General features: G+C 36.8%; 1 protein-coding gene across 1 annotated transcript in view; it reads left to right on the plus strand.

The window, feature by feature from the left end:
• The window catches only part of Snx7 (sorting nexin 7), a 69,302-nt gene that overhangs the window by 12,138 nt on the left and 32,451 nt on the right, over positions 1–24,713 (plus strand). Inside the window, exons 2-7 of the mRNA XM_048352021.1 lie at positions 10,954–11,136; positions 15,752–15,862; positions 16,463–16,627; positions 18,704–18,902; positions 19,950–20,149; positions 23,511–23,597. Coding sequence (XP_048207978.1) covers positions 10,954–11,136; positions 15,752–15,862; positions 16,463–16,627; positions 18,704–18,902; positions 19,950–20,149; positions 23,511–23,597 — 945 coding nt within the window. The remainder of the gene's footprint in view (positions 1–10,953; positions 11,137–15,751; positions 15,863–16,462; positions 16,628–18,703; positions 18,903–19,949; positions 20,150–23,510; positions 23,598–24,713) is intronic.

Consider the following 24,713-nt stretch of genomic DNA (forward strand, 5'->3'; position numbering starts at 1 on the left):
GAGACAGATAATACCTTGTAGCTTTGGTTGGCCTTGAACTTTGCATCTTCTTGCCTCTGCCTGCTGTGGGCATGCACTACCATGCCTGACTTCATAATACTTATATATGTTTAATAAAACAAGTTTTAAAATGGAAAACAGTCTAATGGCTTAAAATGAAATATGAAGCACAGAATGTCTGTTTAAAATCTGAATACATGCCTTATTATATGTGATGAAAAACACATGACAAATTCTTAATAGATGCATCATCAAAAGTGGAAAAACATTCCCAATTGGTTCTTTTGTACTAATCTAATAACTGTGTTTTTAAGAATGGATTTGAATGTTGAATAGTGACTCCATTAGTTTTCTAAAAACCCACCAGCTTTAAGATCTATCTCTTAAATTTAAGATCTATCTCTAGTAGAGGTTTATCTCTTGCTTACCTGCCTGTTGCTGAGCTATGAGTCTGCTCTGTGAGTCAACTTCATTTCAGGATCCAGACTGAAGGAAGGGTGTGTAACTGAAACACATCATTTTTGCCCAGATGTGGGCTGGAGCAAACAGTCTGTGGCTTTCCAATCTCAAGTCTTCTGTCTAGATATGTGCTGTTGCTCAAAGCACAGCACTGGTCAAAGCTTTTCAAGTAGGAATTAGTTTTCTTCTACAAAGAGGCTTTGAAAGCTGTGAGGCATTTAACTAGGAGGGTCAGCCCTCTCACAGGAGCAGGATTCTGTCTACAAGCACCTCCAACTGTGATTTAGAGTTAGAGGTGCTGTGTTGGACTTTTCTCAATAAGGAAAACTAAAACGTTTAAGAGTAGTAAATATGAAAAGACAATTTCTACTAGGTAAGAAACTGAGTTCAATAGAGATAAGTGAGACTGAATTGGTGATGATTTATAACCTCTAATTGGCGATGGCTTGTTAATCAGGTAAGAAGTAGGCATGGTGCTTTATGCCTGTGACCCTAGCTATTTGGGAGGCTGAGAGAATATGAAGTGTGTGATCTGAGCAGTCTAGGCCAAAGAATTCTTGAGATTTCATCTCAACCGATAGCTGGGTACAGTGGTGCATGGCTGTTATCCCAGCTATGTGGGAAGATGAAAATGTGAGAATCACAGTCTCAGCCCAGCCTGGGACAAAGACAAAAAAATCATAAGATTCCATCTCAACAGAAAAAGATAGGTTTGGTGGTACATGCTTGCTAGCCTAGTTCTGGTAGGAATGTAAATGAGAAGGATTGTAGTTCAGCTAGTCTCAAGCAAAAGGTGATATTCCATCTCAAAAATAGTGCAAAAGTAAAAAAAAAAAAGATATTCCATTTCAAAAACAACCAGAGCAAAAAGGGCTACAGATATGGCTCACACAGTAGAATGCTTACCTAGTAAACACTAAGCCAAAACATATGGCATAGTCTGAATAAGACTATGCAGGTACTTATTAGATATTGAATGCGCAACATATTTTTTACTTTTACATTTTCAGGTTTAACTGTCATTATTTCCCCCTCATTCTTTTAAATTCCTGAAATTCTGACCCAATACATGTTAAGGTTGGTTGGAAATTCCTTCATTAAATCCTTTGTTCCAGCCATTCATCTCATTTCTGAGCCCTGAGCATTTTAACCCTTTTCCTGCCCTGAGCCTTATTTCTCTCTGACTAGACTTTTCACTCCCTGGTTTACATAGTTAGCTTTCTCCCACACTTCCCTGCAGCCTTTTTTGCAAGCCTCACACACATTCTCCCTGATCTTTGCCTTCATTCTTTACACCAGCAAGGCTTCAGTTTCTCAGGTACTTCTTTGTTTATTAATTCTTTTCCTTTTATTTTTGTTTCCTTGAGAAAAGGTCTCCCTATGTCACCTAGGCTGGTCTTTTATTCATGATCCTCCTGCCTCAGCCTCCCTAATGCTGAAATTATACAAGTATACAACCATGTCCTGTCAAAACTTTCCATTAGGAATCAATGGTCTTGTTGATCTAGGTATTTAGTTGTTTATTGTTTAGACTGCACTCTCATCTAACTAAAAGTCGGAATTTCATGAAAGCAGCAATTCTGCCAGTTTTGCTTACTGTGCCTGCTACAGGGCTGCTGTTCTGAGAATATTTATGAAATGAAATACTACACTGATGCTTTTTGATGTGCTTATGCTGGTGGTCATGGTTGAGATTTGATTCTAGAAAATAAGAGTTAAAAGAGTGGGGGAGAATTATTAACACTCTTCTACCACAAGTTAATTTAACTGTAAAGTCTGCATGATAATGATAAAATCATAATTCCTTCCACTAGGCTGTTGACAGGATCAAATAAACCATTGCAGTGTGTGTTGCTACGGCAACATTTTAGGCATTTAGGAAACTGTCTATTCACAATTACAGTGTGTAAGATTCTTGCTTTTGTTTCATATAATCATCCTCTTTGAATTTGCAGTGAAATCCTGGAGGATGAAAAACTGATTTCTGTCTTTCTGGAGAGTATGTTTAGATAGTTTAAATGGTGCCAGAGAAACAGCTACTTAGTTCAGTAAACAGAGAGACCAGTGCCTTCTAGTGAGTCAGAAGAGGCTCCAGGGAGGCTCCAGGGTATCCTAAACTTGGAATAATTACAGCATGTATTTCAGTTATTGCTAAATATGATACCAATATTCTCGTATTTTAATTTTTTTTTTGTTTCTACTGGGGCTTGAACTCAGAGCCTTGTGATTGCTAGGCAGGCACTCTACTGAGCCATTCCCTCAGCCTGATATTACTTCTTAAATGCCCTGGTTTGTGTTCATTTCCTCTCTAAGCAAGTCACTGCAAGTAGTATCTACCAGGCAGTTTAGACTTACTAGGAGAGTATTACAGAGAGTATTTGATGTATCTATTTTAATTGACTATTGATTTTTCTATTCTATGTATGAGCATCTATTGAGTCTCTTCCAAAATGCTCTGTAAATTTGTTGCTTCTCAATAGTCTAGCCCTTCCCTTGGGGAATGTGTCTAAGACCACATTTTTGTTCACAGGAGTTGTGTTATTTTTTATTGAAGTCCCGGGATCCACTTTAGCCACACCTACAGAGGGAGGGGCCAGCTGCTTGTGCTTAGAATCTATTTCCGCTGTACTTGTGAGCTGAGTCTGCCTTGTGCCCTGTTCTGAGGATCTGCCTCCAGCCCCTTCAGAAGTTGCCCCGGGGAGTATTTTTCCTGCTCATTCTGCTTCTGATTATTCATCAATTAGTCCACAGCTGCATAGTTGGACTATTCTGTTTGCTGTGTGCATCCAATAGCCCAGACTTGCTCTAATGCGTTTCCAGGAGATCTTTTTTTCATTTGTGGGTGGGGCATTCAGGGCTTTGTGGTGTATCTTTGACCTCTTGAGATGTGCCTTATTGCCAAGGTGCATGCGTGAACTGCACCTGTGTGGTTGAGCACAGACTTAATGAGGGCTCTTCTGACACTGCAGTTGTACCATTTTATTTGTCCTTTGAGTGTCCTTACCTGTATGTTGTATGTAGAGGTGGTTAGAAACTGGTGTGTGGGTGTGGGTGTGTGTGCACATGCACATGTGTGAGCGTCTCAGTACTTTTTTTAAAAAGTCCTTAACAGAAATGTAAATGCTAAAAAGATGGTACTGTACCATTTGAATTCTTTTATGATTTATTTACCTTCCCATACTTGATGAGACTTATCTGTGATGTTTCATGAGGATATGGCCACACTCCTGCACATACAGTACAATTTGTGTGTCCTTCCTTTCCATTTTAGTTCTTTTCTCATTGCCAGTACTGCTGCCTTGCATACACCTGTATTTCCTCAAATTTTGTGCAGTTTAGAGCTGCATACTAATCATGGACATTAATTCTTGCTTTAGAATGTTATTTCATTTCATAAAAATCTCAGACAAAAATGAATTCAGTTCTAACTCTGAAGGATTAACTTATTGGTAGGTCATTATCTAATCATGGCTTCTTTACTTAACCTATTTCCTTACTGAAACTGAGGAAAAGGAGGAGCTATTCACGATTATTTCTATCTGGTTACAGGTAAGGGAAAATGTACTCTAAAGAAATGAGGTAAGGTTTACAAAACGTAGGTCATATAAAAACTTTACACACCATGTATAACATATTTATTGTTTCTTTGCATCCTTTCCTAATCCTTCATGATCCCAATTGTTTGCAAGTGACAAACTTCACTCAGAGCAGTGGAATGACTTCACCATGTGCTTGTCACGGGTACCTATAGACATGTACTTGTAAACATTTAGATAAGTCAACTTGAATAAAGGTTGGTTTTGTCAGACTGCAGAGACTTTTGCTTTTGATGTACTTGTACCTTAGTCTGTTTCTGTTGCTATAATATAATACCAGAGTCTTACTCACTTATAAAAAAAAAACCAAAGGTTTATTTAGGCTTATGGCCCAAAGGCAGGAAGCTTCATCTAATGAGGGCCTTTGTAGAAGGGAGTGCAGGGGCGTGTGTAGGAGAGTGGTAGGTCCATTTTGTCACTGCCCACTCTTGAGACAGCTAAACTTAATCCTGTGAGGATTACATTAATCCATGCATAAAGGCAATGCCCCCATGACCTTAATTTTCTGTGATCCAAGGTGGAATATTATCTTTTTAATTTTTTTTTTATTTTTTATTTTTTATTTTTTTTGGCCAGTCCTGGGCCTTGGACTCAGGGCCTGAGCACTGTCCCTGGCTTCTTCCCGCTCAAGGCTAGCACTCTGCCGCTTGAGCCACAGCGCCGCTTCTGGCCGTTTTCTGTATATGTGGTGCTGGGGAATCGAACCTAGGGCCTCGTGTATCCGAGGCAGGCACTCTTGCCACTAGGCCATATCCCCAGCCGAATATTATCTTTTTAGAGAAAGGTTACAAGTGAGAAATTGAACCTCAAGGAGGTAAAGATGCCATCACTTGTCCATGTCTTTACACTGAGGCAATTTAATGTCAACCTGAGTTTTGGTTTAAAAAAAAAAAAAGGATGGTCTGACTTCAGCATAACACCATTTCTTCAGAAGTGAAAAATGTATGAAATAAAACTGTATGAAAACTTTCTTTGCTCACTATACACCATAGTGTATACAAAACTGGATCAACTACAAATAGATTCAAGGTAAGCACTGTTAGAAAATTTAAAAAAAACCACCTAGGAAAATAAGAAGGGATAAATAAGTTGTGATGTGTATGTGCAAGCATATATACAGTATTTAGCAATAGACCTTATATCATACAAGATCAGTGTGTGGTGTAGACCAATGGCGTGGTGCTTGCTCCCTCTCTCCCCAATCATATTTGCAACTCGTGTTCTGCAGGCCTTTATCACTTATTAATACTATTATTATTATAAGCAGGCAAATTGGAAAGCTGTGTAAACCAAAGCACAGCTGGTAGGTCTAAATTTAGGCCTACTAAGATGAGTGGCTTCTCCAACTCCTTCCACCCTTTAAGTGGGTTTTTTAACCAGCTGATTCCCAGTGTGCGAGCTTCTTGTATAATCAGCAGTTTTATTTACATGGCCTTTTCATGCCAGGATTTTGATTTATCACACTTCTCACATTGATTTTTTTTCTTTCTCTCTCCACTTGTAAAAGGAAAATAGCTATTTGTGCACAGATGGTAGCTGCTATGTAGCATTATCAGAATAATTCACACTGTGTTTATGAGATGTAGCATTTATGTATTTATATTGATGATGAGCATTTTAGTAATGGGTATGATGGAAGGACATCTTTAAGGAGGTGCTATTTCTTTTACATTTTAACCTATTTCTTTTGATATTTATCTCTTGAGCATTCAGTTACTGACAAGCACTCAGTTGTTTTAAATTTCATTGAGGTATGGTACTTGTTTCAGAAGTATCATTTTGGAACCATCTAATAGCATGGAAAAAGAAGGCAGATCTTTTTCTCAGAAGTTACTAGAGTTGATGATTATGCTGTAATAAAACAAATGAGTGGATCAAGGATGAAATGTAATCGTGGAGACTCCCTTCTACACATTCCTCCCTGTTCAACATTTTTCTTTGATATTTGTTTATTTGTTTGTTTTGTGTTTTCTTTTTTGTGTTTGTGCCAGTACAGGGGCTTAGACTCAGAGCCTGGGCACTGGTCCCTGAGTTTTTTCACCCAAGGCTAACACTCCACCCTTTCATCCACTGCTCCACTTCTGGATTTTTGGTTGCTAATTGGAGATAAAAGTCTCACAGATTTTCCTGCTCAGGTTGGCTTCAAACTTTGGTCCTCGGATCTCAGTCTCATGAGTAGCTAGGATTATAGGTGTGAGCCACCAATACCGGCTCATGTTCCACTTTTTGTTGCGTGTAACCGTACTGTATTAGTTTTCCAGGATTGCTGTGCCACAGATGGGACATCTTACACAACAAACATTTTATACCTCCACTGGTCATGAGGCTTGAAGTCCATGGTCAAGGTTATCAGCAGGATTCCTTCCTTTGTGTAGGATCTTCTCTGGGCTTCTTAACTTGGCTAATAGATGTCTGTCTTTTGTGTTTCTTTATATTATCTTTTCAATATGTGAGTTTCTTTGTTAAAGTTTCCCCCTTTAACAAAGATATCATCTGTATGAAAATAGAGAACTTTTGTTTTGTCCAGACCTGGGGTCTGAGCCTCTTTGTGCTCAAGGCTAACCCCCTACTGCTTGATCCACAACACCACTTCCCACTTATTCTGAGTGGTTTGTTGGAGATAAGAGTATCACCGACTTTTCTTCCCAGGCTGGCTTCAAACCACAATCCTCAGATCTCAGCCTCCTGAGTAGCTAGGATTACAGGTATGTGCCACTAGTGCCTGGGATCATTTTAACACAAAATCTATTCCTAAAAATAAAGTCATATACTAAAGTACCAGTTGCTAGAATTTCAATTTCAATTTGGAGGTGGGTGAAGGGAGAGGAACATTTAATCGATATCAAATGCATATAATGAAGCAAGAGTAACAACAGGTGCAATGAACATGCACTTAATTTGTAAATGGTTTTGCTGGTAAATGACAGTGTGTTATACTAGCAGCATTCAAATAGGTAACTGCCTTGCAGTGAAGGTATTGCTTTTTGATGAAGGACAGTGACACATTGGGCTTCCTGCTATGTTGTATTCATTCAGATCTCAGCCTGAAACCACTGCAAGGTTTTATTGGCTTGTGTTTCTGCTTTTTCACCATGTTAGCTATAGAAATGGTATCTTAAGTGTGACTCAAGAAACAGAAGTTGGTCATGCAAATATTTTCTCTTTTTGATGTAATCTCTTGAAAAAAAATGAAGACTTGTTTCCTTTGTTTAAAATACTGTATCCAAATGTTGAGAAAGAAAGAAATAGAGAAGGAAAAGGACAGAGAGGGGTGGTGGAGGTTTGTTTAGGAAGAACGAATTTTGTTTTTGGGGTGTTTTTGTCAGTCCTAGGGCTTGGACTCAGGGTCTGAGCACTGTCACCAGCTTCTTTTTGCTCAAGGCTAGCACTCTACCACTTGAGCCACTGCATCACTTCTGGCATTTTCTATATATGTGGTGCTGAGGAATCAAACCTAGGGCTTCATGTATACAAGGCAAACACTCTTGCCACTAGGCCATATTCCCAGCCCAGGAAGAGCAAATTTTAATGATCCATTTCTACTGAAAAGCAGCAACCATGAAAAGGTTAAATGGAATTATTTTTTGGTTAATTGCTTCTTTGAATTGTGTCAAACCCTTTTTGTGGGTTTTTTTGCTCTTTCAGGTACCCGTGTCCAAATGTAAATCTTTTAAGTATTGTCAGTGTATTTTCTTTCCTTTTCTTGGAGTGAATCTAAAACACTTTGGATAGTCAGTTTTATTGAGGTTTTTAAGAACATTTTTGAGTGATTCACGGTAATTTAAATCCTTTTCCTGAAATCTTGGATGTTGCTAAATTTCAGCTTGCAATTTTCTTCTTTTTGCTAGATATCCAAGCATATTTTTATGACACTCCACTGTACTCATTGGAATTGGGAGCCTTGGCAAATTAATGCCGATCTTTTCCACTTTACAAAAGGGTGCATTTTAAGCAGAGGAAATGGAATGCTAAATTATGTAGGAGGTTGCAGAAGGGGACTGTGGTAAGTGGGGAGCTGAGGACAGACGATGCCAGAGCACAGGGTAGTGTGCAAATTCAGTGTGATTTAAAATACGTTTGCCTATCAGACTTAAATTGGTTGGTTTAGAAAAAGTATTGCTTATACGGAATGGTTTGCAAGAGGTTTTTTGTTGTCGTTATACTGTTGATTGCACACTTATTTAGAAGTTCTAAAGTTCTGTTCATGGCTACATAGTATTATATATCTTGTATCCCATACTTTATTTGGATCATTTCATATTTATTGGATTCTGAAATACTTGTAAATTTTTCTTTTAATTATGTAGCCTAGCTGCATAAGGAAAAAAATAATGAAATGTAATCCAAGTCAAACAACTCATTTTAGCACCATAGTACCATCTCAGAACATGTTGCTGTGTATGTTTGTGTGTGTATCACCACATAGTATATGTTTATTTGAGGATATTTAGAAAATGTATAAATCCACCAGATATATTAACATCAACAGCATGCCCACATCTGGAGTACATCTTTCTATTTTCCCTTCACATCTGGAACCACTTCTGTTATTTTTTTTTCTTTACAACTTCTATGTTGTCATCTTTTCTTTTCCACTCCTTTCTCGCTTTCCTCTCTTTTCCTTCCCCCATCATGCACATACTAATATAAACTGGAATCTGGTGGTATGGACATTTTATAGTCTGTTATTTCAATGACATACTGTGAGCTCTTTTTCCTAGTTATTGTATATTCTTTTAAATCATGACTTAATCACGTTTACTCTCCCCAGTTATGGGTAAAATTTATGTTTCCTGTCATATGGACATGAGTGATTTCACTGAAGTTTGGTTGTGAATTATTTCCTGACTCTATAATGTTGCATGCCTGCTGGTCGCACTGAAATCTGTCCTCTACCTGTTTCACATCTTGTCACAGTGTTCACTTTTTGCAGTTGTTTTATTATCTTTAATTAGTCATACAAAGGGGTTTCTATTCAACCTTCTCTATGCCTATCAATTTACTTTGGTCTTTTGTCTATGATAGACAAAATTTTGTTTTCTAGCATCTTTATCCTTTTGAGGAAAACTATCTAAAAGAATATAGAGTTTTAGGACATTACTTCCATGGCTACAGAAATACTCCTCACATTCTGTAAACACTGACACTCATGCCTAGGTAACATGAGGCACTATTTAGATTTATTACTGTCCTTTCTTTTTTGAAGGGCTTACTTGTAAAAAAAAATGTTTTAGTTTTTTCTTACCCATTCTGTGTCCTTTTTCTGTCTTTTGTTGGCTATTCATCTATTTATCTTCTATCTACCAATTTATTTATCTTCTATTAATCTATATGTAGTTTTCATTTATTTTTTCTATCTATATTTTCTATCTACCTATCTCTGTGTGTGTATATATATATATATGTGTGTGTGTGTGTGTCTACAAACATATATAATTATCATTTTTCTATCTATTTATGAGGTAACCCAGGCTGATTTTGAAGATGCCCTGTAGCCCTAGGGTGGCACCCTTCCTCTTCTCAGATGCTAGAATTATAGTATGTTCCATCATGCCTGGCTTTTCCCTTTACTGAAACAAAGCAGTGGAAGTAAATTTATGTGCAGATGATTCATGAAATTGGCCACTGGGATTCGGGCTGAGGAGGATTCAACAAGTTTGAGATTCAGCATGAGACCAGCTTACTGTCTGGTCAGAGCTGAGAGACAATTGGTGTGGTATTATAGTTTCTTCTTTGTATTTTTAAAAATATTTTATGTTTCTATACAAACTACCTGAGAATGGGCCATTTAAGAAGAAAAACGACTTTATTTCTCACAGTCCTAGAAGCTTGGAAGTCCAAGATCAAGTTACTGACAGGTTGAGTGTATGGGAAAGGCCACTGCCCTTAACCTGTATGATGGAGTCTGTTCCTGTGTTCCCACAGGCACAAGGCTGAAGGGCACAAAGATGACTGGTTAGCTCCTTCTAGCTCTTCTCTAAGGTCTCAATGCAACACCCTCATCACTTTGTCTCATCCCAAAAGGGCCCTACTCTGTTTTTTTTCTTTGCCAGTCCTCGGGCTTGAACTCAGGGCCTGTGCACTGTCCCTGGCTTCTTTTTTGGTCAGTGCTGGGCCTTGGATTCAGGGCCTGAGCACTGTCCCTGGCCTCTTCTTGCTCAAGGCTAGCACTCTGCCACCTTAGCCACAGCGCCCCTTCTGGCCGTTTTCCATATATGTGGTGCTGGGGAATCCAACCAAGAGCTTCATGTGTAGGAGGCAAGCGCTCTTGCCACTAGGCCATATTCCCAGCCCCCTGGCTTCTTTTTGCTCAAGGCTAGCACTCTACCTCTTGAGCCACAGCACCACTTCTGGCTTTTTCTATATATGTGATACTGAGGAATTGAACCCAGGGCTTCATGTATACGAGGCAAGCACTCTAACACTAGGCCATATTCCCAGCCCTGGCTCTACCTCTTAGTGCCATGACATTGAGGATTAAGTTTCAGAATGGGTTTTCAGGGAAGACAAGTATCCAAACTATGGGAGCCTTTCCTCTTCCCCTTCCCCTTCCCTTTCCTCTTTTCTCATTTCCCCTTCCCCACCTTCCCTTTTCCTTTCCTGCCCTCCCCTATTTTATTTTTTTCATGGGATAGGACTAACCTAAGCCTGTGATTCTCCCACATCCACCTCCTTTGTAGCTGGAATTACAGGTGTGAGTGAAATTAATATTCATAGGGTAAATATTAATTAAATCATACAATAGTTTTGCCCTGCCTGGTAAAATTAAATATTTAACATAACCATACATGTAAGTGAAAGGGTTCTTTATGTCTTGACATTTTATTAACATGAACATTACCTAAGGAGTGGAAGTTTTGGGCTATTTTGTGATGGTAGTTTTCATATCATTCCACAGGATGCCTCATTGATGGATATGAACTCCTTCAGCCCAGTGATGCCAACATCTCCTTTGTCAATGATAAATCAGATCAAGTTTGAAGATGAGCCAGATTTAAAGGACCTCTTTATTACAGTTGATGAACCTGAAAGCCACGTTACTACAATCGAGACTTTCATTACTTATAGGATTATTACCAAGGTAAACATCGAGTGACTTAAAAAAAAGAAAAGCCTTGAAGTGGGCACTGGTGATTCCTGCCTAATATTTCAGCTACTCAAAAGGCTGGGATCTGAGGGTGCTAGTTCAAAGCTTGTGCAGTCAGAAAGTTTTCTGGAACTCTTAGCTCCAGTTAACCATCAAAAACTTAGATATGGAGCTGTGGCTCAAATGATAGAATGTCAGCCTTAGTGCAAAAAGCTGAGGAACAGGACTCAGGTCCTGAGTTCAAGTCCCAGTACCAGCACATACAAAAATGTGTGTGTATCTTTTTTACCTGATAGACTCCTCTCCTGCTCCCCTGTCCACTTCCCTCCCTTATAGAGAGCTGCTTCTGACCTGGGACTATTACACAGAACTTCTCTTTCCCACGCATTTGCACATACTTTTCCTTTGGTAGGCCATGTCCATCTTCCTCCTCTACAGAACTGCTGTTCATTTTTACAGAAACAACTCACACTGTCAGAGCACTGTGAAGACTTCATTAGTTACTTCCTAACCCTAGCGGAAAGAGTCATCTTTCCTCTGTTTCCTCATTCTGCTCTAACTGAGCGCTTATGGAATGCAAAACAGTGAGTCAGCACAGCAAAGGAATTGAAAACATACATTTAGTTCCTTCTAAGCCAAATGATTTTTTTAAAATCAATAAAACCGAGATGATAATAGCACCTAATCTGATGGTGTTGCTGTACCATTCCATTTAGGATAAGTAATCAATGGAAAACACTTAGCAAGGTGCCAAGTGTGTACTGAGTAGCCAGTAATTGCCATCTACCCATGTTTGTATTTATCCCTGGTTAACTCTGGTAGCTTTTCAAGCAAGCTTATGAGGTATAAAGTTACTAATAATTCCAAAACCATTCTTAGGATGTAGTAAGTAAGCAGTTCAATTTTTTGTGATTAGTGAGTGAGTGAAGAGCTTTATAATACTTTCCTTATGTCAAGAGAAGGTAGAGCAAGCAAACATGGAGTTGAATCTGGATGTGTCTACTTCCTTACTAGGAGTCCTGGGCATTTTATTAGCCTGTCTTTATTAGTTTTATCATTTGTAAGTAGGATAACAGTACTAATACTGTAGGGTCTTTATAAAAATTGAATATTAATGTAGAAATACTGCTAAGAATACAGTCAAGGTTTCCTGTTACTACTGTTTACGCATTCATCCTCATCATACTTTCAAGAAGACAATTTGTAAAATGAAGTTGTTTTCCCATCATTCGCATATTTCAGAATGGCTTCGTAAGCCACCAAGGAATTTCACTGGACTATAGACATGAAATGGGTTATCTGTATGTGCATCATACTTTAAGTGTGAAGTGGTCATCGTAGTAGTTTCATTATATAAACTAGCTTTGGTTTTGACTTCTCTGGATTAGTTAGTACTCTTTCTTCTGTACATCAACTCATTTTTGCTCTATGGAACTTAATTATTATGATTTACCCTCACTACATTAATGAAGACTCTGAAACTCATAAACTTAACAAAGGTTACAAGTCATAGTGGCTATCTGTGCTGCATTTAAACATAGAAAATTTAAAAAGTTCACGTTATTGTATATTTGTGTATCTAATTTTCATTTTAACTATCTTTGATTTTAACTGTTATAAACTTAGCTTCCTTTCTTTTGCCAGTGTTCTAGGATATATATGGTCTGAAATACATTGCAAACATGTAAATATAAACATCTAATGGATATGCTCATATTACCAAAGTTGTTTCTTTATAATTCACATACCATTATTTAATGATCTACTGCATAAAATTAGTTACGGAGTGTCACTTATCCTAAGTGCCACTGTTTCGTATTAAGACTCTAGCAGTGATCAGGACACAACTATTAGAAGGAGGTTTCTGCTTTAATGGATCTTTAAATGAAGAGATTGGGGGAAAGGTGCAGTTGCAATGATATGAATCAATTTATAATTAGTTGTTTAATTAAAATTGTAAGAGTTGTAAAGGAAAAATACAAGAACTTTGGGAGCATTCTATCTAATGGTTCTTTCAAGAATGACATAACTGGAAAAGGTTTAGTTTTATAAACATTTGTATTCATCTTTGCTACAGATTTGTAAGGCTAAATTCACATATTCTTATTTACACTCAAACATGGACAATGATCTGACATAAGCTGTAGAAGGCTCACATTCCTAGAATCTGTGCCCTTTATGGAAATCACTCTTGACCTGACATCTCTGAAGAGATACTTTCTTTTGTGGAGATACAGAGATTGCTTTCCTATCATGTCTGTTGTAACACTAAGAGATTAAATGGTGGTCTTTTCTCCCTTGTCCTTATTATGAAGACAAACCTATAAAAGACTATTAGTGTGTGCTTTGGAGTTAAGTTATGTTCCTTACTGATTAGGATTCATTTTTTCTTGAAAACAGTTTTCTAAACCTTCAGAGCTTAGAATAACTTTTTGTACTTGACCAAAGATCAGTGTTTGTTGAGTGAATGCATTTAAAGATGTAGGTCATGAGACTATTGATACTAACCTTCACATTTCTCAGCTTTTATTGTCACAAGTGAAAAACCAGTCACCATCATTTTCTTTCTTCTTCTTTTTTTTGAAATTCTGCAATCCTGTTGTTGTTTCCTTTTCTGTTTCTTTATTAAATTTAGTATTTTTATTGTAAAGGTAATGTACAGAGGAGTTACAGTTATATAATTCAGATAAATAGTACATTTCTTTTTGAACAATGTCACCCCTTCCCTCACTCTCTTCCAGTTTATCCCTCCCAACCTTTCCCACAAGTTACAAAGTTCATTTTCAACATATGTTCTAGTGAGTATCACTGCTGCATTTGTTAATCCTTTCTCTCTCCACTTCTATGCCTTACCTTCCCAATGACAGATAAATGAACAAATGAGATAAAAGGAAAAGAAAACAAAAACAGCAATAAAGAAAAAAAATCCTCATTTCCATTTCCTGGAGTTCTGTAAATATTATTTTATGTGACCAGATGCACTTAGACATTGCATCTTTGTGTTGCTCTACTAAGAGTATCCTCCTTTGGTCTCACTGTGTGTGAATGCCTAAAGACCAGTGTAAACATCCATAGGAAAGTATATTCTAAGTTATTTGTAGTCCAAGTGAACTTTGTAATGTCTGTATTCTTTCTACATAGGAGATGTTTCATCAAACTCAGTTATTCCAATGGTTTGAAAATTTTGTCTGTCTTCTAATGTTCAAGATTGGCTGCTTTAGATGGAATGTTGATTCTAATCTATCTGTAGGGAATTTAGCCCATTTAATTACAGCTGTTTGCCTTGATGTGGTTCCTTCAGGAATAAAATAAAAGTTTGAGCAGAAAGAGGCAGCATCTTCTCCTTGTCCTCTATTTTCCTTCTCTGTGATTTTTTTTATGCTAAAGAATCCTTTTAACTCAAGGACAGAGGATGAGGCCAGAATCGTCCAATTGTTTGACTTGTTTTATATCTTCCTGCGATAATTTATACCAGATTAGTTTCTTAGATATCTGCATCTAATTTACCCTTACTTTTCCCAACTACAAATAGGATATTCTACAATATTGTAGAATTGTTCTATGCTATAGAACAATTGTGCTGTATTGTTCTATGCTATAGACATTCATGTTCAAGAAGAAAAATGGGAAGATAGAGCTTTCATGAAGTTTATTTCATGACAATTAAGATACTGCATCCCATGATATGAGCAGTTTAATTTTGTAACTGGCAGTTCTGTGAGGATGATTAATAATTTTGGTAGTAATGAAACATATTTGTAATGTGTTATTCTATCTTCACTCCTCCAGGAAAACCTTAACCTAAATATTATTGCATGTGATTTTTCAATATGTTAAAAATTGAGTTAAATAAAATGTTTGTGTGAATGAGTCTTTTCTTCTGAGAGGTGGGTTTGCACTAGTGTGTTTTGGCCTGAGATAAAGGCAATATATGTGGGGACAGCTATTATAATGTATTTGATTAAGACTTTTCTTTTTAGGAGTTTAGGCATATGACTCAAAATGAATCTCCCTTCAGAGATGACAGAAAGATCTTTCAAATCAAATATCCATTAATTTACATTTTAAAAAAACAGTGGTAAAACTACTCTGTGAAATGTTAGAATTTTTATGTATGAAAAACAAATTCTAGCAAAGCACTTCATTTGAGCAAATTCCAAGGAAATATTTTCTCAGTTATATTCAGGTTATTTTCCAAATTGTAAAAATAGGATGTTCGTCAGATTCTGAATTCTAATCATCTTGGGGGAAAAATGATATTGGAAACCTAAATTCAGAACACATTTCTTCTTAAGTGAGAAAGTCATGCCAGAGATAATAGTAGCTATGATCTGTGGAAAGCAGATGGTTGTTGTAAGGCAGATTTTTTCAGTTTGGACTTTAAATTTAAGCATCGTGTTTGCTTTCTTTCTGGAAATATCATAAAGTTTGCTTTATTTCATCTGCTACATGAATAGAGAACTTAAAAAAATAGAGACTGACAAACACTGAATAACTAGGATTTAATTTTTCTTAGAGACCCATTTATTTCAGTATGTCTAAAATAACTTTATGCAAATGTAGTCTGTCTTCTGTTGCATGGGCTGTTATTTTCTCCTGTTTTCTTCAGACATCTCGAGGGGAATTTGACTCCAGTGAATTTGAAGTTAGGAGACGCTATCAAGATTTCCTCTGGCTAAAGGGAAAACTTGAGGAATCACACCCCACCCTGATTATTCCAGTAAGTGTATTTCAGTAAATCTCAACAGAGTTTTCATAGAATAGTCACTATTTTTTCTTTAGGTTTTTGGAATACCTAAAACCTATTATCTCCAAGTACTGGGCCCTCATGCCTGTTCAAAGCCAGCCCAGACAGGAAGCTGTATGAGACTCTTATCTCCAATTAGCCACCAGAAAGCCGGAAGTGGTGGTGTGGATCAAAGTGGTAAGAGTTCTAGCCTTGAGCTAAACAAGCTCAGGGACAGTGCCCAAACCCTGAGTTCAAGCCCCAGGACTGACCAAAAAAGAAAAAGAAAAAAAAAAAAAAAGCTAGTATTTTATCTTTAAGTTCTGTGTGATACATTTATTTTAGGAATATTTCTTTCTTGACTTTCCAATCTAAGTAGAGATTTAAAAAAACTGTTGTAATATGTGATAATCATATATAGTATTCTGGTTTCTAGCATTGTGATCTTTTTATACTTATAACAAATGATCAAATGTTTAGCCTTCTAAATATGAAGAATTTAGAATCCCTCATAAATCTGTGCCACATTCCATTTCAAATAGCTTTCATAGTTATTTGTTTATTTTTTATTTTTTTGTTTGTTTTTGGACTCAGCCATTACCAGAGAAGTTTATAGTAAAAGGAATGGTAGAGCGCTTTAATGATGACTTCATTGAGACCCGCAGGAAGGCATTACATAAATTTTTGAACAGGATTGCTGATCATCCAACTTTAACATTTAATGAAGACTTCAAGGTTTTTCTTACTGCAGAAGCCTGGGTAAATAATTTTGATTTATTCTCATAGAACCCTTCACTGTCTATGACTGTGGCAGATTGTAGGATTTCTCCTGTTTGTCTTTGTAAATCAATTTTTGAATTGAGATAGAGTTTTGAGAGAGAACTGGAGAGCTCTGTCTTGCAGGTATAACTCTGTGTCAAATTGACATGCACAGACTATAACATGTGCACATTCCACAATTCTGCTGTCTTCGTCACATACTAAGACTCTTATTTCTCTTTGTTGGTGACTTTAAAAAAATTTTAGAAGGGCATAAACATATATATGCATTTTTATTGACCTGACTTTGAGTAGTAGTGGATTCGGACTTCGCAAGTCAGTATAAAAGCCATTACTAAGTGAACAAGTAATGTTGGATGGATGAAATGGGTAGGGAGAGAAAGGAGGGAGAAAAGCACGATCTCATCTCTTTACTTTTCTTTGAGTTATCTATATGAGTAGCCTAATTTCTCATATAGAACATGTACATTTTCTTTTCTGTTTTCTCTTGTGAAGCTGTAAGTCTGTATGACAGATGATATTAGAAGATAGAGGGTCATTATTTAGCAGGTGGTGTCTCGGTGGTGACAGGCACACCTGAGATCTGGAAGTGCTTTGTGAGTTCCTAGGCATCAAGTTTATGGGCTGCCTCTGGAACTTTTGAAGCTGTTAGGAACATTACCTATGGTCCTCAGTTGCAGCAACAGCTTGCCAGCTAGGAAATGTTTTGTCTCTGATTATATTTACGGTATCAAGTGGTATTGTAGCAGTTCTGGACAAATGTGTGGCCTGGCCATTGGTGGTACCTATTGTTTCTCTATAAAACCACAATGACTTGGAAACAAACTGGTTTATCATATCCCTATATAAATAATTATGTATTAGGCATGCAGCAAAGAAAACCTGGAAGCAGGTAAGTAGTTATTTAATATTTGAGTAAATAATACATAATCTACAGACTAGGTGGTAGGTGTGGTAGGTGTTATGTCTTATAGACTTATTTCTTGTATGTTAACCCTTCTCTTTGAGTGTAACTGTTTTAGTAAATACCATGACTATCTTCAGAATCCCCTACAAATACTACAACTAGCATCGGAGTATCCTGTTCTTTATATTTGTGCCACATTGGTGAAGGGATAATTTGATTCCTAGTCTACCTGTTTATAGTATGTCTTCTCTTTGGCAAGTTTGTAGCTGCCCTTCCTACGTGAACTTTGAAATTGTGTGTGTGTGTGTGTGTGTGTGTGTGTGTGTTTGAGTTTGTATGTATATACACACATGTATATAATTATATCATACATATACATACATGCATATATATTATTAAAAACCTTTTTCTACAGACAGGTAGTATCTATTTACAAGTTATCCTAATGAATTTAGGATGGTTTGTGTCTAACAGTAGAGTCAGATTTGGCCTCTGAAATCATATTGCCAGGACTCAAATCAGTCACTTATTTTCTCTTAGATCTTGAGCTAAGTTACAACTCTTGTACATTTATTTTCCTTTGAAAATATGAGGATGATAATGTGACTTATTTTGTATGCTCATTTTGAAAGTGGGTATGTGTGTGTCTGTTGCTAGTACTTAGAATATATTATACTCTCAATAAATGTTACCATTATTATACCTAAAGAATTAATAAAGTCTTTCCATTTTCCCCCAGAATTAATGTAGACTGTAAGAAATCTTCCCTCTATCTCTTCTCCATTTACTTCATGGTATAAAATGTACATGATGACCTAGCATATCATCCTTTTCTCCAGCACTGTTTTTTCTGTTACATTCTATTCTTTTAAAGATTTATGCTTGGAGGAAGCATTATACACCTGATTTATGTCAGTACATTCAGAGGAATATTTCCAGAGGACTGAGAATGAGTGGAGAAATTGTGCCATAAAGAAACTCATCTGCCTCAAAGTAATATTAAAATATGATATACATGAAATAGTTTTTGCTATCATCCTGTGATTCATCTAATTAGATTTTCTTTCTAGTTTTTTTGTTGTTGTTTTTAATTGAGCCTTGAAATATTGTTGCTTGCTTTACTCCAGTACTTTCTGTTTTGTCTCTAGGATCTCTCCTCTCACAAAAAGCAAAGGCCTGGGTTGCTGAGCAGGATGGGGCAGACAGTCAGAGCTGTGGCATCTTCCATGAGAGGAGTGAAGAACCGGCCAGAGGAGTTCATGGAAATGAATAACTTCATTGAAATATTTAGCCAGAAAATTAATTTAATAGACAAAATATCTCAGAGAATTTACAAGGAAGAAAGGGGTATGTACCATCACTGAAGTGTGGTTTCCAGGTTGTTTTGTTCACTTGTGGGATCTTAACATTTGCTGGTGTAAGGTGGTGACACTGTTAGAGCCTCACTGTCAACACGTGTCTTATGCCCTGCAGTGTATTGGAAATCTCTATAAATCTTTTCTGATGTTGAAGGCAGTTAGGACCAGCCCATTTGGGTTTTTTAAAATTTAAATAATTTTTATTGTAAAGGTGGTATACAGAGGGGTACGGTTACATATATCAAGTAATGAGTACATTTCTTTTGAACAGTGTCATTCCTGTCCCTCATTTCCACCCTTCCCCTCTTTCCCGTCAAGTAATACAGTAGATGGGTTAAGTAAATATTTGAAAATCTAGAAATACTAGAAATGAGCTCTGTACAGGTGTGATTCTAGGAACATCTCCAGGATTTTGCTTGGATAGTCATTGCAATTTAGAATATAAAAACCCAAGGGGGAAAAAAAAGAAGACAGATTTTGATTGGGACTTATTCCCTATGAGACACTTCAGTGTAATTGTATGATAGGAAGAAGTTCATAACATTTATAGTAAATATATATTTTCCCAAGCAGGAAATTTTTTGATAGTGAATAAGATACAATTATTGATTATACCCTGCACCACTATGATTTAAAGACCAAGTTGGGAAAACTGGGATGGCTGGTCAAGCTAATGACAGATAACATCCATTTTGTTATGGTCATGATAAATACATGTACATGAGAGGCTGGGAATATGGCCTAGTGGTAGAGTGCTTGCCTCATATACATGAAGCTCTGGGTTTGATTCCTCAGTACCACATATATAGAAAAAGCCAGAGTGGCACTGTTGCTTAAAGAGTAGAGTGCTAACCTTGAGCAAAAAGAAGTCAGGGACAGTGCTCAGGCCCTAAGTTCAAGCCCCAGGACTGGCAAAACAAAAAATACATGTACATGATAAAAGGAGTAGAAACTTTGCATGCTGTGTGTCATGCAGAGATTTTTCTTAAAGCATTTGTCAATTGAAAACCTTACTAACTCATTGTTTGTTTTATAGAATATTTTGATGAAATGAAAGAATATGGCCCAATTCATATTCTGTGGTCTGAATCAGAAGAAGATCTGGTTGATATTCTAAAGGGCATCGCAGGTTGTATTGACAAATGCCGCAAGGCAACTGAAAGACAGATGTCTGGCCTCTCAGAGGCGTTACTTCCTGTTGTGCATGAGTATGTGCTCTACAGTGAAATGTTAATGGTAAGAACACCTACTTACAGTGCATCACAGGCCCTTGCAACCTAACCCAGGCTACTTTCCTGTCCTAGCAGGATGTTGTGACAAGTAGATGATGAATGAGTATGGGTTCCCTGTGTTTATACATAAATGAGCAGGGGACACACGTTATTCAAAGATAGGAATATTTGGTATCCACACCCACCACCTACAAGGTCAGCATAGATTTGAAATATCCCCACTCAAGATGTGCATAGAAAATATGATTAGATTTCCAAATACTTTTAAATTTTACATAAAGAGTTTTTATTTTACATTTAATTTTGACAATCCCACTTCTAAGTCCATTTGCTTTAGCAATGTATTATTGTTACATCGAAAGTTGTTGAGCAGGGCCATGATGTTTTGTTCTGACTTCTGGTTGCTTCAAAAAAATTTTTTTTTAAGCTTTCAAATTAAAATGTTTTTCTCTCACCATTTCAAAATGCTTTTAATCCTGCTACTTCTGTGTTTTAATTTTATATCCCGAAGCTAAGATTTCTAGATATTTAGGGTTTAGTAATGCTATCTGTAGTTGTTCATTTATAATAGGAGCCATGTCTTGTTTCTGGTGTTGTGTATCCTTGTATTCGAGGGATTATTTTTTCCCCTTTCCTCTACCTTGGTAAGTAAAAGTGTCATAACTGTAAGCATAGTATCTGTCTCCTCTTACTTGTTGTGTAAATTTTCTTTGAGGGAATCATTAAATACTGTGTGGACAATCAGCTTCTTCTGGTATCTGGAATTATTGAGGCTTTCTGAAAGTAAACCCTCCCTCCTTCCCAAAGGCCTCCTAGCTTTCACTGCTGCCAAGTTTCCTGCTCTTCTCCAGCAATTTCCTTAGCCACACCTTCTATTTTTACTTCATTATTAATCACAGGTTGTGTGGTTCTTCAGAGAGATTTGATTTGTGTATTTTCTTCCCTTAATTAGGTAGTGTTTTCCCCATATCATGTTAACGTAAAAACTCTACAGAGAAATATTATTATAAAGGTGTAGCAAATCATAATAGGTACTAGAGAGAATTTTTTTTGACATCCTCAACAGAATTCTTTTATGGACTTCTGTGATATAATCTGTAGTATTTATATTGTGCTTCTAGTTCTGTTTTTTTATTGAAATGTTTTCTTTGATCTGAGTTTCAATAATAATGGTTCTGTGATAAAGTGATTAAATTAAGCCAAGGGCGGGTTGCTCATTTCTTTATCGTAACCAGGAGGGTAAGATCCAGAGCATCAAGGATTGAGACCAGCCTGGGTTGAAAAGACTCTGAGACTCCATCTCCAAAATAACCAGCAAAAAACCAGGCTAGAGTCCTGGCTCAAATTTTAGACTGCTAAACAAACAAGCTGAGCAAGAGTTCATGGTCCTGAGTTCATACCCCAGTAATTCCCTTCCCAATATTAAGTTTAACTCTCATTAGTTGCTGTATGAAGCAAACGCTTACTTAAAATGTATCTATACATACACCGACCTTTATTTTATATTTACAGACATAGATCTTAAGCATGGAGCTGAATTTTAGTTTGTCATTTGGATTACAGGAAGGAAAGTTTAACATTTTTTTCCAGAGTATATCTATGTATATATTTTTATTGCTGTCTCTCAGTCTGTTTTCCAAAAGGGTAAAAGACAATTAGAAAATTTAAACTTTTTTTCACTTGAACTATCTTCACATCTTCCCCTATCATCAGAAGGGGCTCCTTGATATTATTGTTTCATTATACATTGAAGTCAGTGTAAAGGAATTTGTGATAATTGATTGGCTTTTGATTTTTTTGATATTGGGAACGACGTTCATCTCTTTTCTAATATTTTAAGAGTAATTCAGTTGGTTGCACAATGAATGTTGATTCTCTGGACATATTTTATCCTCAGTCCTCTCAGTTCTCATTGAAATGCTACAGAGCCATCTTCTTTGCCTTCCATATACCTGAGTTGTTTCTAGATGCTTCCTTGTGTAAAAGCACTCAGAAGGGCTGTCACTGAGGCCTTTCTGTCTGACCAGCCCTTCCTAATGCTGGTTATTCACTTAACTAGTCAGTATTATTTCCTTAATGTATATAGGCAATTTTTGTGAATAGATCTTCACTATTTAATTAACACAGTGAAAATTAGTGGAAGATGAGAACAAATAAAAAGAGACCTTGTGTTTATGAAGTCTCAGTAGAAAAGTGATTCACCGAGAGAGACATTGTTAAACATCAGTGAAATTATTCAAGGTGACAATGGATTTGCACAATGTGGATGTGCAATGTGATCCTTAAAAGGATCTTTTAAGTTGAGAAACCTGGAAACATGAAGTGATGATTATTCAAGAAAACAAGTTTAAACTACCAAATCAAACATCACAATTTCTCATGTAATGTTTGGTTAATTAAACTAGACACAGTGGTATCTATCTATAATCTCAGCCACTAGAAGGCTAAGATAGGGGGATTGTGATGGGCAATACACCATCTCTGAAACATAATAAAAACAGAAAGGTTGGGCATGTGTGAATGTACACAACAGCATTCTGAGTCACACTTTAGCTGCTATAGCTGGTGTCTTTGATTGGGTTTTGGGGTTAAATAATAGTAATTCTTACTTGCTGTAGATAACTGTGGGTAAATGGCCACATGACTGCCAACTCCAGGTGCTGTACACTGTAGCACATGCAAGGGCTCTTGAAAGCATTTTTATTTGTTTGTTTGTTTTTTCTGCACTGAATATTGAATAAGCATACAGTACTCCAGGTAGTAAAATGCACATGGGAAAAATTATGAAAGACAAATTTTTTAAAATTTTTTTTCAACTTGTTACCTCCTAGTTGTATAAGAAACGTACTCACTATATTACAGATGAAACTGTAACCCCTCTGTCCTTCACTTTGACAATAAAATAAAAATTTTAAAACACATTCCTTTTACTTACTTGCTCCCAGTTGACATGTTAACATCAAAGAAAACTGTGTGTGTGTGTGTGTGTGTGTGTGTATACATGTGTACTGGAACTTGAACTCAGGACCCAGCCACTGTCCCTGAGATTTTACACTCCTACCACTTGAGCCACAGCTCTGCTTCCAGCTGTTTGGCAGTTTATTGGAGAAAAGACTGTCATAGCCTTTTCTGACTAGGCTGGCTTTAAATTCCAATCCTCAGATCTCAACCACCTTAGGAGCTAGGATTATAGGCATGATCCCCCAGCCCTCAGCTCCAAAACAGATTTTAAAATACAGTATATCCTTAAGTGATTGATAGTGTTGGGAATATATTTCTGGTACCTATTTCTATTCTATGATGTAATTTTTTGTTATATAAAAGATTATTCAGTACAACTTACTTTATCCTATTTTGATATGAAGGGTGTGATGAAAAGAAGAGACCAAATACAAGCAGAACTGGACTCCAAGGTTGAAGCTTTGACTTATAAAAAGGGAGATGCTCATCTGGTAAGTTTTTCAGTTTGTTGAGATGACCATTTAGAATTTATAATCTCAATTTTCTCAACAGCCTAGAATTTCATTATGTATTGTTTCTAAGCATTTGACATATTACACACTAATTTTTTTCTAGACCTCTAATGTACTACCATGTGAGATTTGATACTTATTGGGGATATTTTACTGTCATTCTTACTTTTCTTGATTTAGCCTGTGTGGACTGAATGAAGCTAGGGCTCTTAAAGGGCATAATGTGATACAAGTGTTTAGCATTGTTCCAGGAAGTACTCAGTAAATAAAATATACATTTTAGTAATTTTATCAGGTACTTATGCCAAATAAGTTAATGTTAAGCTGTTTCTAGTTATTGTAAAAATGTTTTTACAAAGGAAGTATTTTTGTTCAACTTGAGTCGCTTCCTTAGAAATATGGCAGTCCTCAAATATACAGCATGATGATATAGTGAATTCTACTATGTGCCTGTCCTGGGCCTTCCTTAATTCTCAATTCTCTTTAATGAAATCAGATTACTCAACATTTTCATCCATTTTTCTCTCCACACTTCAGTCAGTGACTGTTCATCTATCTGTTCATTCATTCATCATTTATTGCTGTGTTCTATGGGAAATTCTAGATATTTCATTGTTTTACCCCTTGGCATTTTCATATTTATGTTTTACGATGTCTGCATGTTTTCCAAGTAATTCTGTCAAATCAAAATTATTGCTTTTAAGTTAAAACTGAGTAATGATTTAGAATTTAGACTGGAATTTTTTCTATAGATATTGAAGCAGAGTAGAATTGGAAAAAAATACTCTGTTTCAACTACTCCCTTTGTTTGTTTATAACTTCTTCCTTCCTTCTTCCCTCCCTCCCCCTCTCCTCCCTCCTTATTTCCCTCCCTCCTTCCTTCAGTCCTTTCCTCCCGTTCCTTCCCTTCCTTCCTTCTCTTCCCCCTCCCTCCCTCCTTCCCTCCCTCCCTCCCTTCCTTCCTTCCTTCTCATGTTGATACTCAGGTCTTGTACTTGCCCAGTAGGCCCTCCACTCCTTGAGCTACATTCCTGATGCTCTTTGGTGTGGGGCTTTCTTTTTCTTTTTTCAATAGATCTTGATTTTTGCCAAGAC

The sequence above is a fragment of the Perognathus longimembris genome, chromosome 7, assembly GCF_023159225.1.
Source record: "Perognathus longimembris pacificus isolate PPM17 chromosome 7, ASM2315922v1, whole genome shotgun sequence".
NCBI lineage: Eukaryota > Metazoa > Chordata > Mammalia > Rodentia > Heteromyidae > Perognathus > Perognathus longimembris.